General features: G+C 47.9%; 1 protein-coding gene across 3 annotated transcripts in view; it reads left to right on the top strand.

The window, feature by feature from the left end:
* Nucleotides 1-17970, top strand: part of TPMT (thiopurine S-methyltransferase) — a 240762-nt gene that overhangs the window by 99331 nt on the left and 123461 nt on the right. For all 3 annotated transcript variants that reach the window (XM_063923228.1, XM_063923230.1, XM_063923229.1), the window contains exon 2: nt 17112-17236. In XM_063923228.1, coding sequence (XP_063779298.1) covers nt 17112-17236 — 125 coding nt within the window. The remainder of the gene's footprint in view (nt 1-17111; nt 17237-17970) is intronic.

Raw genomic sequence — 17970 nt, 5'->3', positions numbered from 1 at the left:
GGTCGCGCCCCCACATGTGCCCCCTGAGTCTGGCGCCCTGCCCCTTTTCACTCCTAGAGTGAACACTAAGTATACGCCCCTAATCAGGATCAATCACGTTTTTTCCGCACACTTTTTCTACATATTCATAGAGTAGCGCAGGGCCATATTATTCTAGGTGGGGACTTTAATACTGTGCTAGATCCTCTCTTGGATAAATCCAACCCCCCGAAGAGCAAGAAAGACGCATCCCCAACTGAAACCTCTCTCACTTTAACATCCTCCCTTGCAAGACTTAATCTACATGACACCTGGCGTCTTAAACATTCCACTGCTAGGGACTACACCCATTTCTCCGCACCTCACCAGCACTACTCTCATATAGATATGATCCATGTTTCTCAATCACTCACGACATTGATTTCTGATGCAGGCATCACTCCCTGTTCGTGGACAGACCATGCAGCGGTATATATTCGATTGGAACTCTACAGAACCCCCAATACGGCACGCAAATGGCGCCTAGACGACACCCTTCTTGCGCATCCCTCCACTTTCTCAGACACCAAATCAACCCTAAAATATTTTTTTGAGGAGAATATCTCCCTGGAAGTTTCTCCTAGTCTTGTTTGGGAGGCACACAAAGCCACTATTCGTGGTCATTTTATTTCTAATGCCTCAGCCATACGTAAGAAAGCACAGGAAATTTCCTCATTGGAATCTCAAATTTCTGCGCTCTTAGCTCAACACAAGAATGCCCCGAGTGATCCTCTACTGTCCCAGATAGACAACCTCAAGGGGCAGTTGAATACTCTTTTGTCACGAAGAGCAGCAGCTATACTACAGAAGCTCGGTCAAAAATTCTATGATAAAGCAGATAAAATAGACAGCCTCTTAGCCAATAAGCTGAGAAGTAAACAAGCTACTGGAATGATAGAAAAACTGCACTCTGATACATTAAATGCGCTCACTTATGACCCTAAACTGATGGTAGAGGAATTCCGGAGCTTTTATAGCTCCTTGTATAATCTCCCTGTCCCTCCTCTCTCCTCTGCCGGTCCAGAGGGAGTATGTTCATACTTATTGGACACCCCCTTACCGTGCCTGACGAAGCGGCAGATTTCTCTTCTCAATGAGAATATCTCGTTGGAGGAGACGGTTGCTGCTATCAAATCTATGCAGTCGTCAGCTGCGCCTGGCCCAGATGGCTTCACCGCCCAATATTACAAAACATTCACTTTGGAATTAGCCCCTTATCTCACTTCGCTTTTTAATACTGTTCTAGAGGGAGCATCGTTTGCGCCGGCAACGGTGCAAGCTGCCATCGTGGTGATTCCGAAACCAGAGAGAGATCCCACGCAATGTTCCAATTATCGCCCGATCTCATTACTGAATGTTGACCTTAAGATTTATGCAAAATTTTTGGCCAACCGCTTGGCTCCCCTACTCACACAGTTGATACACCCAGACCAAGCGGGCTTTATCTCTGGCCGTCAGGCCTCCGATAATACCAGGAGAGCCATAGATTTGATTTATTCTATTCATAAACAAAAGCTACCATCATTGTTACTAGCACTGGATGCCGCTTTCTCGGTACTCAGAAGGATGGGCTTCTCTGGCAAATTTTTGGAAGGTGTCTCGGCGCTTTATAGATCCCCTACTGCCACAGTCTCGGTCAATCGCCTCACCTCCTCTACTTTCGGAATCACTATTGGCACCAGACAGGGATGCCCACTCTCCCCCTTGCTGTTTGCCTTGGTAATGGAACCGCTGGCAGCTAGGATCCATGCTAATACGGATATAGCTGGGGTGCGGGTGGGCCCCTCTTATCCCTTAGAACCCCGACTCAGTCGTTGCAACCACTTCTTTCTGAAATTGATCTCTACTCCAAACATTCCGGTTATAAAATCAACGCGAGTAAAACTGAAGTGCTGAATTTTTACATCCCTGGCCCGATTAGGCTCAATTTGGAAAATTCCTTTCCATTTCAATGGCACAAACAAAAAATTAAATACCTAGGCATTTTTTTAACGCATAGCCATCATCAACTTTACCAAGCTAATTTCCCTAGACTTTTAGACCAAATTAATCAGATCTGTCTTCTTGGTCCAACCTCTTTATCTCATGGATAGGTAGGGTGAACTCAGTGAAGATGAACGTGCTCCCTCGGATACTATATCTATTTCAAACCCTACCGATTTTTATCCCTCCATCTGCCTTTAAATTCTTACAGTTTCACACATCGCAATTTATTTGGGCAAATAAGAGTTCGACTAAAATTATTACAGCGCCCCACATGTAGTGGCGGTCTGGGCATCCCGGATTTTAAAAGATATTATTTAGCTACGCAACTCTCACAATGTGTACAATGGTGCAACCCCGAGTCTCGAAGGGTCTGGGTATCTATAGAAGCTGCTGAATTAGGTCTCTCTACTCTCTCTTCTCTTCTTTGGCTCACGAAATCCTGCCGCCCTCGAAATGTGTCCTCCCACCCCATAGTTTCCCGCTCACTAACGGTCTGGGACTGAGGGTCGACAGCACAAAGGTCGACACACCTTAGGTCGACACACCTTAGGTCGACATGGACAAAAGGTCGACAGGAAAAAGGTCGACATGAGTTTTTTGTGTTTTTTTGGTGTCGTTTTCTTCGTAGAGTGACCGGGAACCCCAATTAGTGCACCGCGTCCCCTCGCATAGCTCGCTTCGCTCGCCATGCTTCGGGCATGGTGCCTTCGCTCCGCTACCGCTTCGCTCGGCGCACTTTACCGTTCCAATCGTAGTCCACGTGGATCGTTAAGTATGAAAAGGTTCAAAAAAAGAAAAAAATCGTGAAAAACTCATGTTGACCTTTTTTCATGTCGACCTTGTTCCTGTCGACCTTTTGTCCATGTCGACCTTTTTGTCCATGTCGACCTAAGGTGTGTCGACCAATTGGCGTCGACCTAAGGTGTGTCGACCTTTGTGCTGTCGACCTGGAGTCCGGATACCTTTGGGACTTTGCCAATAGGAAATTTGGCTTGGCCCCAACCCCCTCCCCCATCATACCAATACTACATAACCCTGCATTTCCCCCCGGTACACAAAAGCCATTATTTGCCCCTTGGCAGGATAGAGGTATATTGTACCTGAATGATATCACCAAAGATTCTAGTTTTCCTCAATTTTTCAAGATTCAGGAAGATACGGATATCCCCTCCAGACATTTTTATCAATTCTTGCAACTTAGGCACTTTCATTCCTCAATGAGCCACGTTCTCTCTAGCAGACCCCTTACTACGTTCGAGGCAGTATGTCTCCGGCGTCATTCTACCAATGGCCTAATTTCTCTCTTATATACCACTCGCAATGGGGAACCATCCTCTCAATGTGATCCTCATGAGAGAGCATGGGAATTGGATCTGGGTTCAACTTTAGATGATGAGGAATGGTCTGAAGTCTGGGATAACGCAGCTTCTAGCTCCATATTCGTTATAATTAAAGAAAATGTTTATAAACTATTATATAGATGGTATTATGTACCAACTCGTTTAAGCAGAATGTACCCGGATACATCGGATAGATGTTGGAGAGGATGTGGCGCAGAGGGCTCCTTTCTTCATATATGGTGGTCATGCCCTAAAATAGTGACTGTGTGGAAAGACGTGATTGATCTTATTTCTAGCTTATTGCAGACTTCTGTTCCTTACGATCCTAAATATATTCTCCTCCCCTTAAACCTGCCAATGTTATCGAAATCTCAAAATAAACTGTTGCATCATATAGTCTCTGCACTGACATGTCAATTGGCCGCAGACTGGAAAAATCCCGCTCCGCCCTCCATGCAATCTATAATCGCCTGCATCTGGTACGTCTACCGTATGGACTACATGACTAGTATCGTAAACTGCTCCTCTAAGTCATTTGTTAAAATTTGGAGTCCATGGTTGTCCACCCAACATGCTCCCTCGCCTTTTTATTAGTAATACCATGTGCTACACCTAATGGAACCCCCCCCCCCCCCCCCCCCGGGATCTTATTCTACCCTATCCTGTTCTTCTATATCTCTCACTCTCCTCTTTTCTCTCTTCTCTACTTCCTTCTTTTTTACTCTCTAATCTACATCAGTTGGCCTCTTAGCTAACTGCCATGCTTTTTGTCTTATACTGCCCACTTTATGGGTCAAAAACAGATAATTTTTGTTCTTTTTAGTCTACTCTTTATATACCAACTCCTAGACTGTTTTAGTACTGTACTATGTTGTATGTGCTATATGTTGGTTTCTGCTGCTTTCTGTGATCCAACGAATAAAAACTGTTTAAGAAAAAAAAAAAAGAACTTTAGTGGTCCAAGTACAGACCCCTGTGACACACCACTTACTACTTCAATCCAATTAGAAAAAGTTCCATTTACCACAAAGTGCTGCTCCCTATTGTTTAACCAATTTCTGACCCAAGTGCATATTGTGCTACCTAGCCCTAGTTCATGTAACTTATAGATAAGTCTCATGTGCGGTACTGTGTCGAAAGCTTTAGCAAAGTCTAAAAAAATTACATCCACCTCCTTACCCTGATCAAGGTTCACAACTGTTTCATAAAAGCCTAATAAGTTTGTTTGACATGATCTATCCTTCACAGATCCATGTTGGTTCCTATTAATAACCTTATTGTCTTCAAGGAACTTATGTACACTATCCCTTAGAATACCTTCCAGTACTTTCCCTACTATAGATGTAAGGCTAACTGGTCTATAATTACCCGGTTCAGTTATACCTCCCTTTTTGAATATTGACACTACTTCTGCTATACGCCAGTTTTTGGGAACAATGGCCCTCATTCCGAGTTGATCACTCGCTAGCTGCTTTTAGCAGCAGTGCAAACGCTAGGCCGCCGCCCTCTGGGAGTGTATCTTAGCTCAGCAGAAGTGCGAACGAAAGGATAGCAGAACTGCTACAAAAAAAAATTGTGCATTTTCTGAACAGCTCGAAACTTACTCCTTCCTTGCTATCACTTCAGTCTGTTTAGTTCTTGCTTTGACGTCACAAACACGCCCTGGTTCGGCCAGCCACTCCCCCGTTTCCCCAGGTACGCCTGCGTTTTCCCCTGAAACACCTGCGTTTTTTAGCACACTCCCAGAAAATGGTCAGTTACCACCCAGAAACACCCATTTCCTGTCAATCACTCACCGATCAACAGAGCGACGAAAAAGAGTCGCTAGACCTTGTGTAAAACTGCATAGTTTTGTGTGAAAGTACGTTGCGCGTGCGCTCTGCGGCCCATACACATGTGCTGTTTTGCCATTTTCTTACCTGATCGCTCCGCTGCGAAAATCGTCAGCGAGCGATCAACTCGGAATGAGGGCCAATGCCTGATGTAAGTGAGTCATTGAAGATCAATAATAGTTGTCTTGCTAGTTCAGAGTGAAGCTCCATGAGAACCCTTGGGTAAATTCCATCGGGACCAGGTGATTTATTAATCTTCTTCTTTTTTTTTTTTATCGATCACAGACTACCTCCTCACTTAAATAAGCACTTAGCAGTGGGACATGATCCTTATTGAGATTGTGTGTTAATCCCTGCATCTGGTCCTCTCTTGTGAAGACCGATGAGAAAAACTCATTTAATTTGTCCGCTATGTCATTATCGTTTTTGATTAAGACTCCCAGCTTGTCCTTTAAAGGGCCTATACTCTCTTTTTTTAATCTTTTGCTGTTGATATATTTAAAAAAAAAAAAATTGGGGTTTGATTTGCTTTCCTTAGTTATTAGCTTTTCAGTTTCTACTTTAGCCACTCTTACTACTTTTTTGCATATATTGTTACAATCCTTATTGAAACTTAGTTTCTGTGGACGACATCAAGACCATTGGGTATAGACTGGATCCGCACGAGACATGGGCACTCTAAGGACTTTTCATTGGGTGTGAACTGACTCCTCCCTCTATGCCCCTCCTCCAGACCTCAGTTTTAGAAATGTGCCCAGGTCGACTGGATGCCCTCTGAGGAGCTCTACTGAGTTTCTCTGAAAAGACTTATGTTAGGTTTTTTATTTTCAGGGAGATCTGCTGGCATCAGACTCCCTGCTTCGTGGGACTGAGGGGGCAGAAGCAGAACCAACTTCCTCAGAGTTTCATGGCTCTGCTTCTGGCTGACAGGACACCATTAGCTCCTGAAGGGAACTGAACACTAGCCGTGTCTAGATGCTCACTCCCACAGCAAGCCGTCACCCCCCTCACAGAGCCAGAAGTCAGAAGACAGGTGAGTATGAGAAGAATGATCTTCAATCAAGTAAGTGACGGCTGAGGTGCGGCGCGGCTGGCGGGAGCGCAGCGCGCCATTGCTGCCCACACACACAGGCACTGCAGGGTGCAGGGCGCGGGGGGGGCACCCTGGGCAGCAAGAAAAATACCTCAAACTGGCTAAAAGGGGGCATAAGATGCCCAGGCACAGCCCTACCCCCGCCAGTATAAATTTCTCTAACGTCCTTGAGGATGCTGGGACTCCGTAAGGACCATGGGGAATAGACGGGCTCCGCAGGAGATAGGGCACTTTAAGAGAGCTTTGGACTCTGGGTGTGCACTGGCTCCTCCCTCTACGCCCCTCCTCCAGACCTCAGTTTTACACTGTGCCCAGAGCAGGATGGGTGCACTGCAGAGAGCTCTCCTGAGTTCTCTGTCTAGAAGTATTTTTGTTTGGATTTTTTTTCTACTTTTTTACAGGGAGCACTGCTGGCAACAGGCTCCCTGCATCGAGGGACTGAGGAGAGAGGGGCAGACCTTCTTGTCGAAGATAGGCTCTGCTTCCTTGGCTACTGGACACCATTAGCTCCAGAGGGGGTGAACACAGGTTCTTACTGGGCGTCCACCCCCAGAGCCGTGCCGCCGTTCTCCTCACAGAGCCAGAAGAACCTAAGTCAGAAGACGTCAGGCGGCAGAAGCCTTCAGCTTCATTGAGGTAACGCACCATTGCTCCCATACTCCTCACATACTCCGGTCAATGTAAGGGTGCAGGGCGCGGGGGGGGGGGGGGGGGGCGCCGCCCTGGGCAGCAATAAAACACCTCTCTTATGGCAAAAGTCTATATACATGTACAGGTGGGCACTGTACATGTATATAAAAGAGCCCCCGCCATATTTTTGTAAGTTTGAGCGGGACAGAAGCCCGCCACCGAGGGGGCGGGGCTTCTCCCTCAGCACTCACCAGCGCCATTTTCTCTCCACAGCACCGCTGAGAGGAAGCTCCCCGGACTCTCCCCTGCTTACACACGGTGAAGGGGTGTTTAAAAGAGAGGGGGGGGGGGCACATAATTGGCGGATAACATATTATGCAGCGCGGCTGGGGGAAAAACATTTTGTGTTGGTCTCCAGGGTCATTGCGCTGGGGTGTGTGCTGGCATACTCTCTCTGTCTCTCCAAAGGGCCTTGAAGGGGATACTGTCTTCAGAAAAGAGGTTCCCTGTGTGTGTGTGAAGTGTGTCGGTACGCGTGTGTCGACATGTTTGACGAGGAAGGCTCGCTTAATGTGGAGGTGGGAGTGCTTGAATGTCAGGTCGCCGTCGGCAACACCGACACCGGAATGGGTGGATATGCTGAATGTCTTGAATGCAAATGTCAATCTATTGCATAAAAGGTTAGACAAGGCTGAAGCTAGGGATCAGTCAGGTAGCCAGTCCATGCCTGTCCCTGTGGCGCCAGGCCCTTCAGGGTCTCAGAAGCGCACCATATCCCAGATCGATGACACAGATACCGACACGGATACTGACTCTAGTGTCGACTATGAAGATGCAAAATTACAGCCGAGGGTGGCAAAAGGTATTCGGTACATGATTATTGCCATTAAAGAGGTTTTGCATATTACTGAGGAACCCCCTGTCCCTGACACGAGGGTACACATGTATAAAGGGAAAAAGCCTGAAGTCACTTTTCCGTCCTCATTTGAACTGAGTGAATTGTGCGAAAAGGCTTGGGAATCTCCGGATAGGAGACCACAAGTTCCCAAAAGGATTCTTATGGCGTATCCTTTTCCACAAATGGATAGGATACGATGGGAAGCTTCGCCTAAAGTAGACAAGGCGCTGACACGCTTGTCCAAAAAGGTGGCACTGCCTTCTCAGGATATGGCTTCCCTCAAGGATCCTGCTGATCGCAGGCAGGAAATTACCATGAAGCACATTTACACTCATTCAGGTACTGTTGTTAGACCGGCTATGGCGTCGGCCTGGGTTTGTAGTGCGGTTGTGGCATGGGCAGATTCCTTATCTACGAAGATTGACACCTTAGATAGGGATGCCATTCAAATGACCATAGAGCATATCAGAGATGCTGCCTTGTATATGAGAGATGCTCAGAGAGACATTTGTTTATTAAGCTCCAGAATAAATGCTATGTCTATTTCTGCTAGGCGGCTCTTGTGGACCCGACAGTGGACGGGAGACGCCGATTCAAAGCGGCATATTGAGTCCTTGCCTTACAAAGGGGAGGAGTTGTTTGGAGACGGCCTCTCGGACCTTGTCTCTACTGCTACGGCTGGTAAGTCGAATTTCTTACCTTATGTCCCCCCGCAGCATACAAAAAAGGCACCTCATTATCAAATGCAGTCCTTTCGTTCCAATAAAAACAAAAAGGTACGGGGATCGTCCTTTGTTGCCAGAGGGAAAGGCAGGGGAAAGAAGCTGCACACAGCTAGTTCCCAAGAGCAGAAGTCCTCCCCTGCGTCTGCAAAGTCCACCGCATGACGCTGGGGCTTCCCGGGGGGAGGCAGATCTAGTGGGGGCTCGTCTTCGGTTTTTCAGCCACGTCTGGGTTCACTGGCAGGTGGATCCCTGGGCATTAGAGATTGTTTCTCAAGGATACAGGCTGGAATTCGTAAACTTGCCTCCTCGCCGGTTTTTCAAATCGGCTCTGCCGGCTTCCCCGTCAGAGAGGGAGCTAGTGTTGGCAGCAATCCAAAAATTGTATATTCAACAGGTGATTGTCACAGTTCCTCATCTCCAGCAAGGAGAGGGATATTACTCAACCCTGTTTGTGGTCCCGAAACCGGACGGTTCGGTCAGACCCATTTTAAACCTAAAATCCCTGAACCTATACTTGTAGATGTTCACGTTCAAAATTGAATCACTCAGGGCGGTCATCGCCAGCCTGGAGGGGGGGGATTGGATGGTGTCCCTGGACATAAAGGATGCTTACCTTCATGTTCCGTTATTCCCCCCTCATCAGGCGTTCCTGAGATTTGCAGTGCAGGACTGTCACTACCAATTTCAGACGTTGCCGTTTGGGCTTTCCACGGCCCCGAGAATTTTCACCAAGGTAATGGCGGAAATGATGGTGCTCCTGCGCAGGCAGGAGGGTCACAATTATCCCATACTTGGACGATCTCCTCATAAAGGCGAGATCTCGGGAGAAGTTGCTGGACAGCGTGTCTCTGTCCATGAAGACGTTGCAGTTACACGGCTGGATTCTCAATATACCGAAGTCCCAGCTAGTGCCTACAACGCGTCTAACTTTTTTGGGCCTGATTCTAGACACAGACCAGAAAAAGGTTTTTCTTCCGGTCGAAAAGGTTCAGGAGCTCATAGCCCTGGTCAGGAACCTATTAAAACCAAAACAGGTTTCAGTGCATCATTGCACGCGGGTTCTGGGGAAGATGGTGGCTTCATACGAGGCCATCCCTTTCGGCAGGTTCCATGCGAGGACTTTTCAATGGGACCTCTTGGACAAGTGGTCGGGGTCCCATTTACAAATGCATCGAAGGATCACCCTGTCTCCCAGGACCAGGGTATCTCTCCTGTGGTGGCTGCACAGTGCTCACCTACTAGAGGGTCGCAGGTTCGGCATTCAGGACTGGGTCCTGGTGACCACGGACGCAAGCCTCCGAGGCTGGGGAGCAGTCACACTGGGAAGAAATTTCCAAGTCTCTGGTCAAATCTAGAGACTTGTCTCCACATCAACGTCCTGGAGTTGAGGGCCATATACAACGCCCTGCGTCAAGCGGAGGAATTGCTTCGGGAAAAAACGGTTTTGATTCAGTCAGACAATGTCACGGCAGTGGCTCATATAAACCGCCAAGGCAGAGCAAGGAGCAGAGTGGCCATGGCAGAAGCGACCAGGATTCTACGCTGGGCGGAAGGCCATGTAAGCGCGCTATCAGCAGTGTTCATCCCGGGGGTGGACAACTGGAAGGCGGACTTCCTCAGCAGGCACGACCTGCATCCGGGAGAGTGGGGACTTCATCAAGAAGTCTTCGCACAGACCACGGGTCGGTGGGGACTGCCTCAAATAGACATGATGGCATCTCGTCTCGACAAAAAGCTAAAGCGGTATTGCGCCAGGTCAAGGGACCCTCAGGCGGCAACGGTAGACGCTCTGGTGACACCTTGGGTGTTCAGATCGGTCTATGTGTTTCCTCCTCTTCCTCTCATCTCATACCCAAAGTGTTGAGAATAATAAGAATAAGCAAGGTCAGAACAATCCTCATTGTTCCAGATTGGCCACGGAGGACTTGGTATCCGGAGCTGCAAGAGTTGCTCATAGAAGATCCGTGGCCTCTTCCTCTAAGGCAGGACCTGCTGCGGCAAGACTTACCGCGGCTGCGTTTGACGGCATGGCGGTTGAACGCCGGATCCTAGCGGAAAAAGGGATTCCGGAGGAGGTCATTCCTACCCTGATCAAGGCTAGGAAAGACGTTAGGTTAAAACATTATCACCGTATATGGCGAAAATATGTTTCTTGGTGTGAGGCCAGAGCTGCTCCTACGGAGGAGTTCCATTTGGGCTGTCTACTTCACTTCCTTCAAACAGGAGTGACTTTGGGCCTAAAATTAGGGTCCATAAAGGTCCAAATTTCGGCCTTATCCATTTTCTTTCAAAGAGAATTAGCCTCTCTTCCTGAAGTACAGACTTTTGTGAAGGGAGTGCTGCATATTCAGCCTCCCTTTGTGCCTCCGGTGGCGCCTTGGGATCTTAACGTGGTGTTACGTTTCCTCAAGTCACCTTGGTTTGAACCACTCAAAACTGTGGAGTTGAAATACCTCACGTGGAAAGTGGTCATGTTGTTGGCATTGGCTTCGGCAAGAAGTGTTTCAGAATTGGCGGCTTTATCACATAAAAGCCCATACTTTGTTTTTCACGTGGATAGGGCAGAGTTGAGGACTCGTCCTCACTTTCTGCCAAAAGTGGTCTCATCTTTTCATGTGAACCAACCTATTGTCATGCCTGTGGCTTCACGGGACTTGGAGGATTCCGAGTCCCTGGATGTGGTCAGGGCTTTGAAGATTTATGTGACCAGAACGGCTAGAATCAGGAAGACTGAAGCTCTGTTTGTTCTGTATGCGGCCAACAAGGTTGGCGCTCCTGCTTCAAAGCAGACTATTGCTCACTGGATCTGTAATACGATTCAGCAGGAGCATTCTACGGCAGGTTTGCCATTGCCTAAATCGGTTAAGGCCCATTCCACTAGGAAAGTGGGCTCTTCTTGGGCGGCTGCCCGAGGGGTCTTGGCATTACAGTTGTGCCGAGCAGCTACTTGATCGGGGTTTAACACCTTTGCAAAGTTCTATAAGTTTGATACCCTGGCTGAGGAGGACCTCCAGTTTGCTCAATCGGTGCTGCAGAGTCATCCGCACTCTCCCGCCCATTTGGGAGCTTTGGTATAATCCCCATGGTCCTTAAGGATTCCCAGCATCCTCAAGGACGTTAGAGAAAATAAGATTTTACTTACCGGTAAATCTATTTCTTGTAGTCCGTAGAGGATGCTGGGCGCCCGTCCCAAGTGCGGACTTCTTCTGCAAGACTTGTATATAGTTATTGCTTACATAAGGGTTATGTTATAGTTTATCGGTTGTACCGAGGCTATGTTGTTGTTCATACTGTTGACTGGGTAGTATATCACAAGTTATACGGTGTGAATGGTGTGGCTGGTATGGCTCTCGCCCTTAGATTTACAAAAATCCTTCCTCGTACTGTCCATCTCCTCTGGGTTTCCCTAACTGAGGTCTGGAAGAGGGGCATAGAGGGAGGAGCCAGTGCACACCCAGAGTCCAAAGCTTTCTTAAAGTGCCCTATCTCCTGCGGAGCCCATCTATTCCCCATGGTCCTTACGGAGTCCCAGCATCCTCTACGGACTACGAGAAATAGATTTACCGGTAAGTAAAATCTTATTATTACTACTCAGCACCATGTTCTCTCTTTCCTCAGGCTGCAGAGAACACGCTGGTCCTCTCCTCCACTTCTGACAAGTACAGGGTGCTATAAAGGGGGGGCACAAAGCGATTGTTGTGCATTTGATAGTGTATATTACTATATAAAAGCGCTTTTGGGCTGTGGACATACTGTGTTCACAGGCAATACTGGCACTGGGTTTGTGAACTGGCTGCTCCTATCCTGTGTCCCTCTGACAGATTTTACTGTGGGTCTGTCCCCAAAATAAGTCCCAGTGTGTCTGTGAGTGTGGTGTACACGTGTGAGGCATGTCTGAGGCAGGGAGTTCCTCCCCGGAGGAAGCCATTTTAGGGACACAGAGTTGTAATGTGGTGGCGCTACTGGCACACCAAGAGCGTGCATGGGTGAAAGAGCTACGTAACAGTATGCATCTGATTAACTGTAGATTGGATAAGTCTGAATCTAAGGCTGCATGCTGGGGAAAATCTGTGGAAGATGTGATTTTTCAGGATGCTGTTATTCCTTATGCGTGCGGCCCCTCTGGGTCACATAAGAGACCATTTGCAAATGTTGTAAACACTGATACCGACACGGATTCTAATTCTTGTGTCGACAATAGTGAATCCAGAGAGATAGATCATAAATTGGCAAAAAGTATATAATATATGATTGTGGCTATAAGGGATGTGTTGGAGGTTACAGAAAGCACTCCTGTACCTCAGGAGAAAGCTTATTTATGTAAGGAAAAGAAATCCAAAGTCACGTTCCCTCCTTCACACGAACTAAATGCTCTGTTTGAAGGGATGTGGGTGAATCCTGATAAAAAATTTCGTATTCCCAAAAGGATTCACATAGCTTATCCTTTCCTGGTTCAAGACAGGAAAAAATGGGAGTCACCCCCTGTGTTAGACAGTGCACTTTCCAGGTTGACAAAGAAGGTAATTCTCCCTGCTCCTGGCACGGCTTCTCTTAAAGAGCCAGCAGACCGCAAAATGGAAACGACATTGAAATCCATTTATGTTACCAATGGTTCACTGCTCAGGCCTACTATTGCTGTGCATGGGTGAGTCGCGCTATTGAAAAATGGTCAGAAAGCGTGTCATCAGAAATTGACACGATTGATAAAGATGAGATACTCCTTAAGTTAGGGAATATCAAGGACGCTGCCGCCTACATGCTGGAAGCAATGAAGGATATTGGACTCTTGAGTTCACAAGCCGCTACCATGGCAGTATCGGCTAGGCGGGCATTATGGATTCGCCAGTGGAACGCGTATGCAGATTCCAAAAGAAACATGGAGGCTCTCCCATATAAAGGTGAGGCATTATTTGGCGATGGCCTGGATGCGTTAGTCTCGGCGGCTACCGCAGGTAAGTCAACATTTTTGCCCTGTGCGCCTGCACCGGCAAAAAAGACCTATCACCCGCAAATGCAGTCCTTTCGGCCCAATAAATACAAAAAAGACGAGAGGTTCCCCCTTCTTTACAGGAAAGGGAAGGGGAAAAAAGCCCACACCGGCTCCAGGTTCCCAAGAGCAAAAGTCTACCCCTAATTCTGACAAATCCCCAGCATGACGCTGGATCTCCCTTGCGGGAGGCCGCTCGGGTGGGGGCACGTCTCAAACTCTTCAGCCAGGATTGGATTCTGTCTGGCCTGGACCCCTGGGTGTTGCAAATAGTATCCCAGGGATACAAACTAGAGTTTCAAGACGTTCCCCCATGCCGATTTTTCAAATCGACCATGCCAGCTTCTCCGCCAGAGAGAGAAGCAGTAACAGCGGCAATCAAAAAAATTATGTCAAGACCAGGTCATAGTCCTGGTACCGTTGTCACAACAAGGGCTGGGTTTTTATTCATGCCTTTTTGTTGTTCCGAAGCCGGACGGCTCGGTCAGACCGATCCTAATTCTAAAAAATCTGAATTTCTTCCTGAAAAGGTTCAAGTTCAAGATGGAATCACTTCGGGCGGTGATTGCCAGTCTAAAGGATGGGGACTACTTGGTGTCGGTGGACATAACGGATGCTTACCTGCATGTTCCCATTTATCCTCCTCACCAGGCTTATCTGAGATTCGCGATTCAGGATTTCCATTACCAATTCCAGACGTTACCTTTCGGTCTCTCCGCGGCGCCGAGGGTATTCACCAAGGTGATGGCGGAGATGATGGTCCTCCGTCAGAAAGGAGTCCATATAATCCCTTATCTGGATGACCTCCTGATAAAGGCGAGATCCAGGGAGCAGTTATTACAAAACATATCCCTCTCCCTGTCAATACTACAATAACACGGGTGGATCATAAATTACCCAAAGTCACAGTTGGAACCGACGACAAGGTTGTCTTTCCTCGAGATGATTCTGGACACAGAAGTTCAGAGAGTATTACTTCCGCTGGAAAAGGCTCTGGAAATCCAGAAAATGGTAAAACAGATATTGAAACCATCAAGTATGTCGATCCATCAGTGCATTCGGTTGTTGGGGAAGATGGTGGCGGACTACGAGGCCATACAGTTTGGCAGGTTCCATGCCAGAGTATTCCAGGGGACCTGTTGGACAAGTGGTCGGGGTCACACCTACACATGCACAGAAAGATAATCCTGTCGTCAAAAACCAGGATTTCGCTCCTGTGGTGGTTGCACAGCTCTCACCTGCTAGAGGGACGCAGGTTCGGCATTCAGGACTGGGTCCTAGTAACCACGGATGCAAGTCTCCGAGGCTGGGGAGCAGTCTCTCAGGGAGAAAACTTCCAGGGACGTTGGTCACATAAGGAAGCCTGCCTTCACATAAACGTGCTGGAGTTAAGAGCCATTTACCACGGCCTTCAACAAGCAGTACATCTTCTTCAAGACCGTCCCGTGCAGATCCAGGCGGACAATGTAACAGCAGTCACATACATAAACAGGCAGGGTGGAACGAAAAGCAGAGCGGCAATGGCAGAGGCGAAAAAAATTCTCCGCTGGGCAGAAAAACATCTACAAGCTCTGTCGGCAATATTCATTCCGGGAGTAGACAACTGGGAAGCAGACTTCCTCAGCAGACACGATCTCCATACAGGAGAGTGGGGCCTCCACCAAGAAGTCTTCGCAGAGGTGACAAGTCTTTGGGGAGTTCCTCAAATAGACATGATGGCGTCTCGTCTCAACAAGAAGCTTCAGAGATACTGTTCCAGGTCGAGAGACCCTCAAGCAGTAGCAGTGGATGCACTGGTGACCCAGTGGGTGTTTCCGTCAGTGTATGTTTTCCCTCCACTTCCGCTGATCCCAAAAGTACTCAGGATCATAAGAAAGACAAGGGTTCGAGTAATCTTCATTGCCCCAGACTGTACCCAGATCTTCAGCAGTTACTCATAGGAGATCCTCTGCCTCTTCCTCCACGGGAGTACCTGCTGCAGCAGGGGCCGTGTGTGTACCAAGACTTACTGCGGCTACGTTTGACGGCATGGCTGTTGAGCGCCGTATCCTAGCCAGGAAGGGTATTCCCAAGGAGGTCATCCCCACCTTTATTCAGGCCAGAAAGGGAGTAACGTCAAAACATTACCACCGTATTTGGAGAAAATATGTGTCTTGGTGTGAATCCAAGAAAGCTCCTACGGAAGAGTTTCACTTAGGACGTTTTCTCCATTTTTTGCAGGATGGTGTGGAGACGGGCCTACGATTGGGATCAATCAAGGTCCAAATTTCGGCCTTGTCAGTGTTCTTCCAAAAACAATTGGCCTCTCTTCCAGAGGTTCAGACCTTCGTGAAAGGGGTTCTACACATCCAGCCTCCATTCGTGCCTCCAGTGGCACCATGGGACCTTAACGTGGTATTGCAGTTCCTTCAATCGGATTGGTTTGAGCCTCTACAAAAGATAAAGTTGAAGTTTCTCACTTGGAAAGTGGTGATGCTTTTGGCATTGGCATCTGCAAGGCGGGTGTCTGAATTGGGGGCCTTGTCTCACAAGAGCCCTTACCTGATTTTCCATGAAGATAGGGCAGAGTTGCGGACTCGCCAACATTTTCTTCCAAAGGTGGTTTCTGCTTTTCACATAAACCAACCTATTGTGGTGCCAGTAGTTACTGACACATTCACTAATTCAAAGTCTCTAGATGTGGTTAGAGCTTTGAAAATCTATGTTGCTAGAACAGCTCGTATACGGAAAACAGAGGCTCTGTTTGTCCTGTGTGATCGCAACAAGATTGACTGTCCTGCTTCCAAGCAGACTATTGCACGTTGGGTTAGAAATACGATTCAGCAAGCTCATACTACGGCTGGATTGCCGTTACCGATGTCGGTAAAGGCCCACTCCACTAGGAAGGTGGGCTCATCCTGGGCGGCTGCCCAGGGGGTCTCGGCATTACAACTTTGCCGAGCAGCTACTTGGTCAGGGTCAAACACATTTGCTAAGTTCTACAAGTTTGACACCTTGGCCGATGAGGACCTAAAGTTTGGTCAGTCGGTGCTGCAGGGTCATCCGCACTCTCCCGCCCGTACTGGAGCTTTGGTATGGACCCCATGGTCTTGATGTCGTCCCCAGCATCCTCTAGGACGTATGAGAAAATAGGATTTTGATAACCTACCGGTATATCCTTTTCTCCTAGTCCGTAGAGGATGCTGGGCACCCGTCCCAGTGTGTACTTTACCTGCAGTTTTGTTATTAGAGTTACACAAGTTTTGTTATCTTGGTTTCAGCATGTTGCTGCAATTAGTTCATGCCTGTTGGCGTGTGTTATGTTGAATGCCATGTGTGCGGCATGGTTGAGGGTGTGAGTTGGTAAATATCTCACCACTAGTTAAGTAATTCCTTTCCTCGAAATGTCAGTCTCCCTGGGCACAGTTCCTACAACTGAGGTCTGGAGGAGGGGCATAGAGGGAGGAGCCAGTTCACACCCAATGAAAAGTCTTTAGAGTGCCCATGTCTCCAGCGGATCCCGTCTATACCCCATGGTCTTGATGTCGTCCCCAGCATCCTCTACGGACTAGGAAAAAAGGATTTACCGGTAGGTTATCAAAATCCTATTTTTTCTTTCACAGATCCAAATTATGTCTAATCCCTCTGGACTCCCTGAAATAAAGCAAGATCGAGTTCTTACTAGCGAAGACTGGAACCATAAATGGGAAAATAGAAACATTGGATTTCACGAAGAGAATATACATCCGTAAGAATTAGTTTCATATCCTCCTTAGTGCTTTATTTATTTATTTATTTATTTGTTTGATTTGTTTATTGGCGAGGGGAGCAATAAATCGGTGTGCATTCTGTGCAGTTATAATGTGTTTCTGCAGCTGGGTACATTGGTTTCACAGGGAAACATCAGGGGTGTAGAGATGGATCTTGATCCAGGCACCAACAGGCTAAAGCTTTAGACTGTCCCAGGATGCATTGAGTCCTCCTCTGTAACCCCGCCTCCATGCACTGTTTTCAGGTTCGAGTTGATGCCTGCAGAAGCAGGTCAATTAACGGGGGCTACACTGGGCAGCCCTGAAAAAGCTTTTAGAAGACTTCAAGGGCCGCAGCACTTACATGTCAGGGTGCCATTATGTGCTGCGGCTCCGTCACCTCCCCAGTGGCGTCGCATACTCCCGCTGGCTCTGTTCCCGGGTTCTCTCCAGCTCTAGGCACGCGGTTGCAGACGCTCTCGTGGTTTACGTGGCTGCTACTGAAGGGAGGAGGTAAGAGGGTCCCCCAGGCGGGACCCGCCATTAAATCGCATTCCGGATCGCAGTCTAAGGAGACGGACTGTGACGTTGGCGTGGACACTGTAACAGAGCAGGGACCCCACTATATCCACCAGGGCATAGGAGTACAGATCGGATGTATAATATTCTCTTTATTAAGACTCCATAGTACCAGGTGGTGAGGACCAGCATAGGGGAGAAGGCGCTTGACCTG

The sequence above is a fragment of the Pseudophryne corroboree genome, chromosome 5 (genome assembly GCF_028390025.1).
Source record: "Pseudophryne corroboree isolate aPseCor3 chromosome 5, aPseCor3.hap2, whole genome shotgun sequence".
Lineage (NCBI taxonomy): Eukaryota > Metazoa > Chordata > Amphibia > Anura > Myobatrachidae > Pseudophryne > Pseudophryne corroboree.
Note: the sequence above shows the minus strand (reverse complement) of the source record. Positions and strands in the feature narration are given on the sequence as shown.